This window comes from Centrocercus urophasianus, unplaced genomic scaffold (genome assembly GCF_019232065.1).
Source record: "Centrocercus urophasianus isolate 14NV4802_14NV808 unplaced genomic scaffold, USGS_Curo_1.0 seq_13, whole genome shotgun sequence".
Taxonomy (NCBI): domain Eukaryota; kingdom Metazoa; phylum Chordata; class Aves; order Galliformes; family Phasianidae; genus Centrocercus; species Centrocercus urophasianus.
Genome location: NW_024884475.1, coordinates 35,911,522 through 35,919,627, shown reverse-complemented (window position 1 = coordinate 35,919,627; position 8,106 = coordinate 35,911,522). Strand labels below are relative to the sequence as shown.

The 8,106-nt window shown below is 52.4% G+C and overlaps 1 protein-coding gene across 3 annotated transcripts in view; it reads left to right on the top strand.

Annotated features, from left to right (window-relative positions):
- The first annotated feature begins 1,007 nt into the window (after positions 1-1,007).
- NDNF (neuron derived neurotrophic factor) overlaps positions 1,008-8,106 on the top strand; it is an 18,177-nt gene continuing 11,078 nt past the window's right edge. Inside the window, exons 1-2 of one of the 3 annotated variants that reach the window (XM_042812788.1) lie at positions 1,008-1,237; positions 1,915-1,985. Coding sequence is in view for 1 of the 3 variants with exons in the window: in XM_042812786.1 (XP_042668720.1) it covers positions 1,218-1,237 (20 nt within the window). In the remaining 2 variants the exon portion in view is untranslated. Of the gene's footprint in view, positions 1,238-1,914; positions 1,986-2,419; positions 2,570-8,106 lie in introns of those variants that run through there. The other 2 variants (XM_042812786.1, XM_042812787.1) reach the window with 2 other exon arrangements.

Sequence of the window (8,106 nt, the reverse complement as noted above, 5' to 3'; positions counted from 1 at the left end):
TCTCTGCTCAGGCAGGGGCTCCCAGCATGGAGAAACAGCACACAACGCAGAGAATTTGCTGCCTTTCTTGTGAACCAATTACAGATGTTCCAAATTTTGGATATTGGTTTGCTCACTTAAGTCAAAACAGTTTCAGTCCCTAAGTAAATGAACCACGGCTGCATGAAAGATCACAGCTAGATGTGAGTGAGTGATTTGGCTCTCATCACTATTTTGACATTCGGTTTTGTGCTCATTCTTTTTTCCTGGTAAAACTCCTTTCTTCGGAATTCTTTGATAGATGGAAAAGAGAAGCCAATGGCTGAAGTCATCTGCTCAGAAGTTTCCTGATCTCCTTCCCCTGGAGTGTCTCAGTTTTGCCGCCTTGGCACAAGAAGCTGCCCTTTACCACCTTCCCTCTTGCTATGGGCGCTGTGAGCTGCTCAGCCTGCTGGTGGCTGCTCGCACAGAAGCCCGAGCTCGGGGCTCTGCACTAAGTGTGAGTCTCCCCTGTGCTTTGACAGTGCCCATGACAGCCAAGTGGATTCAAGTGGAAATCGCCAGCTTTCTTTCAAATACCCCTGGCTGCCTTAGTACCTCCCAGACTGCTCCCCTGGCTCAGCGTGGTTCTCAGCCATGCCCCAAATCCCAGCAGGGATCTACACTTCTGACAGAGATTAATCTGTAGCATCCAAGCACGAGTGACCCACACACAGAAGCGTTGCTGCTTGCATGGCTCGGTAAATAACATTAAGGGGATGTGGATCTGCTTGTACTGAAATCACATGCAGCAGTACCCTGTAAGAACAATAGCACTAAAGCTGTCCTCAGGTTAGAAATAATCTGTGTGCCTGTGTGCAAAGTGCACGCTCTCACGAGCTCTTGGCTGGGCAGCAATATTTTACCTCTAATGACCTCACGCCAGAGCCAGCCATTTTTGCTGGCTTTCCAGAGCAATATTTTGCCACGAGGTGACCCTAAATGTAAACACATCCCCTAAACCAAGTGCAGAACTCCCCACTGGCTCCTACATGTTACGAAGGCTTGGGAAAAGGCTAATTTCCCTTGTTTTTCTTCACTAATTTGGACTTATTTCGTTAGTTTCTCGCATTTGATATCGAGTGCCTGCGTCTTCTGCAGGAGAGGAGAAACGTGCCGTGAGCAGAGCTTTTGTTTGTACTTCTTCCCGAAGTGTTGCAGTTGGAGGCAAGCATTCCTCTTGGAAGGAAGAAGCAGGGATGCTGCATGCGAGCACCAGGTATTTGTAAGTTCTCCCCTGATATGCATACATTAATTCTAAACTTCCACATCTTTCCTCTCTGCCCCATGCTCCTACCCTCGAACCTGCTTGAAAATGAGGAATACCGTTGCGCAATGTGTAGAAATAGGGGCATGAGAACAGAACAATGTCTGAACTTGGCTGCCGTGGGGTTCTTTCTCTTGATTCTGGGCTTCTTTGGGTAAACTTATATTTCGAGCAGTCTGTCCGGCAGTGTTTGCCGTGTTGTGGCGAGAAACTGCCACCCCGTACTGGAAGAAGCAGCGCCGATGGCCCTCAGCAGCTCCGGGCAGCTGCGTGTCCGCAGACGGGAGCTCTTCTGGGCTCTTTGCCTTCGCAAAGCGAAGCTGATTGCTGCCTACAGCCGAGGGCAATTTGTGTCCCTTCCCCAGGGTATTGCTGTCAGTTTTGCTCAGCAGTTTTGCTGGGGAAAAGGAGGTTTTATTTTATTTTTGCCCTCGAGGTCTCCGGAAGATAGGATGTGGCGTGCAGGGAGGGAACGGGTACTTCCAGGAGAATTGCCGAGCGGCTGCTGTCGGTGATCACTTGTTTAATGCTTGTGGAGCGCTTGACATCTTTATGAGTTATGTGCCAAAAACAGAAACAGAAAGAGGCTGGCTCCCCGATGACAAATACTTTCTACCTTTTCGTCGCAGGTAAGGGTAGAAACATCTGTCACTGCCCAAACCCGAGAGCCGCTTCCGAGAGAAACGTGGCGAGGAAGAAGGTGAGGGACAGCATACATTACGCGGGGCTGTCCGCAGAGCTGCAGGAGCCGCGATAAGCCCCATCCATTGCCTTCTCCCCGCCGGGACGCCGCTGCCCCGTTGCCGCCGGGGAGCAGCCCGGACCCATCCCGCTGCGTAGAGCCATTCCCGCGCCCCCCCTCTCCCCCGGGGGCCGGGGCTCCCGGTACCGCCCCTCGGCCCGGAGCGGCGCGGCGGGGCGGGGCGGCCGCGGGGCTCCCCTGCCGCCCGCCCCGGCGGCAGCAGCGAGACACGGCGGGCGCCGCCGGTCCGCGCCCTCCGCGCCCCAAACTTTGCCCTCCGCTCCCCCCTCATACACCCGGCTCTGGCACCCCCTTTTAAGTGTTTGGGGTTTTTTTTTTGCTTTTTTTTGTGGGTGTGTTTTTTTTTTTTTTTTTTTCCTCGCAGGAGGGGTGGGAGGGGAAGGGGCTATAAAGCGCGGAGGGACGGGCAGGACGCAGTCCCCGCTGCAGCCCGTCCCTGCCAGAGAGGGGGTTCGCCAAACACCTCTCCCCCTCCCGAAAAAGCCGGGCCCCGAGGGAGCTCCGTGACGGGACGCAGCAAGGTAAGGCACCGGCACCGGCCACCGGGAGGGAAGGAGGGAGCACCGATCGCCGGCCCCGCCGCCGGCCCCGCCGCCCTCGGCTCCTCCGGGCTCTGCCGCCCTCCCCGCCCGCTGCCAGCCCGGTGCCGCTGCAGCCCCGCCGGGCGGAGCGCATCGGGAGCGCGGCGTTGGAGCGAAAAAGGGAGTTGGGAGGGAACAAAAAAAAGTGACGACCGAAAAAAGTGAGCGCTGGGATGTAAGCTCGAGGATTTGCGTGGATTGCGTTTTTATTTCGGCAGCGCCCAGACAATAGCTACAAAGCGTCGTTTAATCACTTGCAGATACCATTTTGATGCTTCAAACCCCTAAAGCCCGGCACGACTTCGTGCTCTCTCCGTGTCCCGCTCCCGCCGCCTCCGAGGGGCTCCCGAGCGTCCGCTGCCTCCCCACGAGGGCTTCGTTGTAACACTGCAGGGTATCGCTGCTCTGCGGCGGCCGGGGGAGGGAGCAGTCCCAGCCCGCGTCCCGCTGGCAGGCAGAGCGGGTGGTACTGGGCGAGCAGCCGGGCAGCGCGCTGCCGTTCTGCACTGGGCTGCACTGTAGCACCGCTCAGGGCTTCGTGGTTCGGTATGTGTTAGGAGGAGCCGGCGGAATTATGCGTATGTAAAAGAAGCGTGAGGTGTGGGGTTGAAGTTTTCCCTACCCCAAGTGATTTGTGTGCTCGCAGGGCCCGGCTGGCTGGGACATAGCCCGGTTCCCATGAGGATAGTGCAGGAGTGTGGGAAGTGGGCGGCCCGCACCGCGCTGCGAGGAAGCGGGGAGACAGCTCAGAGGGTCCGGTTTGCCTGCTAGGAACTCGCTGCTCCCAGCTTTCAGAAAAATGGCATTTTGCAGCACTCCTCATCAGGAGTCTAGTCCTGTGCTGCTGCCACGCAGCAATCAGAGCTGTGGGAGAGGGCTGCCTCCTGCACCACCAAACTCTGGAGCACGTAGTGGTGTGGTCAGGATTCAAAACTTCTTCCTGTTGAAGAAGGAGAGAGCTTTTAAAAGCAGATTTTATGTACTGTTTTCAACATTACCAATCAGAAGTGCTGTTTTGCATGTCCCGCACATACTGTGAGGGTGTATTTGGGATCCCACAGTTGCAGTTCCTCCCCCATTATCAGCTCCTCACAGGCTGGATCTCACCTCTCACAGATGAGAAGCCCCTCTTTATTTAAGAGACCTTTGTAATGCTGCCCATAAAACCTTTCCCACTGCAGCCCAGCCGAACCCTCCCGCTCCCAACATCCCTGTGGCACCTGGCAGCCAGCAGCCTGTGACAAGCACTGGGTGCCACTGGCTCCTGTCACCCCACAGTGCCTCCCCCGCGGAGGTGCCATCGGTCCCGTCATGCAAGGAATGCAGGTCTGGGTGGCAGCAGGCGTGATGTGCCGGGCAGTCCTACGCCACGTGGAATCCCAAGCAATTACTTGCCTGAGCGACCCCGCTGAAATTAATAGGGCCTCTTTTTTTAATTGGAGCCGGCTTTGCGCTGGGATCACCCTGCAGGACTGTTGTGTTGCGGATTGCTCCTTTGGAAGCACAGAGGAGAAGCATTTCACGTTCCTCAGTGTTTATAAATACAATATGGTGCGGGCTGTCAAGCAAGCTGCTCCGAATCACGCAACGCCTGCGCCCTGCCGGGCTCCACAGCCTGTGCAAGGCCTCACTCTGTGTCTGACAATCAGTGCTGCCCTGCAGCCCTGCTCAGTTCAGCCCGGCCCATTGGCCACAGTTGGTGGGACTCATGCTCTCAGCAGAAAGCTCATCCCAGTCTTGGGGGGGTCTTGGGCCTGGAACGAGGAGATCAGGGCCTCTGGAGTGTGAAGGCTCTGTGGGGCACAGGGGCTGCCTGGCTCCATGGTGTGCCAGGGTTGCCAGTATGGCAGGATGAGATGTTTATTAAACTCAGCCCCTGCTTTCTCTTCTGCGATTTATGTTCCAAAAGGCTCGTAATAAACAGTTTATTAAAGAGAAACCCTGATTTATTTCTGCAAGTGGTTACACCTTGAGGTGGTATCAAACAGTTTTGCAGGAGACCGGCTTGTATACTTCCTCTGGCAGTTTCAAAGATTGCTAGGAAAATAACCCAGAGCCTACATGGGTTTGGACAAAGCCAGCCACAATCAGATGTCAGGGTGCATGGGGCTGTCCTGCGGTGGGGCAGTGTGTTCTGTTGCAGAACATCTGTGCACAGGCACAGGTTATGGTATGGCTTTCAGGGATAGCACGTCATGTTTGGTCTCGTCTCTGTCTTGAAGTCACTAAACTTTATGTGAATAATAAAACCGTAAGCCCATTACTTCACTATTTTCAGGGGGCTATTTTATGGCCTTCTTCGGTATCTTGCCTCTTTCTAGAGCTGGTTTTATTTTGTGTGCTGAGTATTTGTCTTTTCACTCCCCAACTTTTTCTATTTTCATTTCTGCGGGAGGCAATTTGCTCATTCATGCCGACAGACACCCTCTGGGTGCCAGCTCTCTGTGCAACCCCGCTGCATATTTTCTGCATTGTAGGTCTAATGAGGGCTGCACACCTCTCATTCAGCCCACTCAGACATTCAGCCCATGTCATTAGTGTGGGGCACTATGGAGCTGCTGCCATTCGGCCACTAATAGTTAACGTGACAGCAGAGCTTGGCTCTCTTTTTTCTGCTTGCTTATAAGCTGTAGAGAAGAAGGGAATGGGGCTCAACAGGAGCACACAGAGAGCCCTAAGTGTGATGTTTCCAGCCAGTACAGTGCTGTGAGGCACTGCACTTTGCTGTCTATTGGGGCATGGTTCTGTGGAATGAAGGGGAAGGAGAAAACCGAGTTATGTCCAAGCGATGCAAATTTTTGGGGTATGACTCGAGTTGTGCTGGAGCTCTATCATGGAGAAGTGAGCATCCTCCTGGATGAAAGGCAAAAGCCCCACAGAAACTATCCCCAAACTTTGTTTTGCATTGTGACTGAGAATACAGTGCTTCCATGGCAGAAATCCTTGTTAGGTCCAGCAGCGATCATGTCTGTCCAAGAAAACTGCTCCACGGAGTTAATGCTGCTGAGAGAAGCTGGAGGGTCAGGAGAGGTTGCAGCTGAAAATTTCAGTGAGGTGTCATCAGGAGAGGAAGCATTTGCCTTTCGATCGAGAAAAGGGTCAGGAAAATAAATCTGAACTCCGAGAGAGCGTGTCTGAAGGCAGAGGTAAATTAAGAAGAACCGGGATGGTAAATATTAAAAACAAGTTTTCTCCTTCAGAATTCATTTTCTGATGTGCAGCATACAGAGACAGCTGCTATGCTGATGAGATCTGAACGTGAGCACTGAGCTGTGACAGGGGCTGCCAGAAAATCCGCACGGATGGCTTTCGGCAGGGCATGGCAGTCTGTGCAAGATGGCTAATGTTGTGACTCCAGCCTAAAATGTGTTGGTTTTACTGGGCTGGTCTGGGGATTGTGCTTATCCTGTGAGTGCTGTGCAAGCAGGCAGCAGGCAAAGTGCTCTGAATGCCCAGGTCTGTCAGTCCAGAAAGTGTGCTGTTGGGCTGTTAGAGGGATGCACTCATGGGATGCTCAAGGGCATGTGGGGCTGGCTGTTCTTGGGACGTGGAGCTGTATGGCTGCTCTGCCTGTGGGCTAATTAAACCGTGTCATGGGAGAGACGTTTGCTGATTGTGTGACAGCTGAGATAAGGAGCCATGGTCCTTGCTGAGAGCACCTGGAAGGCGAGAAGCAATAATTTCTCCTTCCCACGTCATTCCCTACTCTGCAGGTCCGGATATGAGTGCCCCTCCATATGACCCCTGCGCGCCCACGAGGTGACACACCACGAGAGCTGCGCTTCCGCTGCAACTTACAGGGGGAGAGCATTGTGCACCTAATTAAGTGAAGTGCATTGGTACCTGGCTTTTTTTTTAAATTATTTTTATTTAAGGAAAGGTAGTGTTAGAGGGGTTGTAACTTTATTAGGGTGAGAAGAATACTTTGCAGCTTCCTCACTTCTACCCTTGTCAGTGCCAAAGCACTTCTGCCACAGAGCCTGGTGATGAGAATTGCGGGTTTGGATTACAGAGATTGGGCAGAGTGATGTCCTGGCTGCTGCCTTTTTTTTTAGGGTACGTGGGGAAGCAGCGTTCCTGCTGCTCCTTGTGCTGTTATAGCTGCAGTCAGTTCTCTGTGAGCTTTACCCCCTGAGTAATAATACTTAACTTGAATATGATTTGTAGGGCTAATAGGATCTCCTTCTTTGGGGAAGACCCTAGGGGCTCTCTCTGACTGATTTTTTCAGTAATGAAGAATGATCATTTAAAACTTACCATTTTGCAGGGAAGATTTAATGTCAGTCCATTAAAACTTTTTAAGACCATTAGAGCACAATTGTTGAAATAATACGTCCTGTGAAAAATAAGCAGTTTCTAAGACCGTTTCACACCATGTGAACAAAGCAGAGCTCGAGTTTAAAGTCCTCTAACTTACAGTTTGAACTGAGCAAGAATAAACATTTTAAAGCAAGATGCAAACACTCCTTGCAGGCATATGGAGCAGGGCTGCAGGCTCAAGGTGGGAGCTGTGCTGCCTTAATTCATGGTGCACACTCCCATCCTCACTCACTTAAGAAAAAGCATTTGCAGGGCTGTAAGAAAATGCCTACAATTAGCACTTCAATTCCAGATGCATTCTGTTCCTTCTTTCTCCTATTCTTTCCCGCCAGGCGAGGAGGGACGCTGACCCCAACAGGGTCTGATGGCCAGTGTCTGTTTGGACGTCTGCTCATCCGTGGCAGCCTGGCCTGCCACGTGCTCCCTGGGCGGTGGTGGGATGAAGGGCCAGCCTTTGGCCTGTCGGCTGCAAAAACAGCCTCTGCTGAGCTGGGACGTGGGACTGAGGCCTGCCTATCAGTAAGCTGTTCCCAAAACCCTGCATCACAGCTCTGCAGCTGACCCAGGTGGGGCCGTGGTGATAATGAAGCAGGGTACAGGGATCTCTGGGAGCCAGAGCCCAAGACGATGGAGAGCCATCTGTGTCCCATCGGTCCTTAGCCGTTGGAGGTGCTAAATGATGATTATGAGCTATGCCGTGGTGTATGTCTGCTCTTCTTCCTGAGGGTTCCTGCTTCCTCCTGAGCATCAGGTGCCTTTGCTGCTCACATTTGTCCCAGTAGTTGATGAGAGAATGGGGAAATCAGGGCTGGTGTCTTCCTGATTCTCTCTGGGCAAAATTAACCTCACCTGATGGACACTGCATGAAGGTTGGACATATAGGGGAAGCAAAGATCAGGTTTTTTCTGGAATTGTTTGACTGGCAGAACAAAGTGGCTGCAGGTAGTTGAGTTGGGAGACTCAGAGCTGTTGGCTTCCTGGACCAGCAATTTTCAGAAGTTCACTGAGCTACCTTCTATAGAAACCTGCCTTTTCATTTTCTTTCTTTCTCTCTTTCTTTCTTTCTTTCTTTCCTTCTTTCCTTCTTTCCTCCTTTCTTTCCTTCTTTCCTTCTTTCTTTCTTTCTTTCTTTCTTTCTTTCTTTCTTTCTTTCTTTC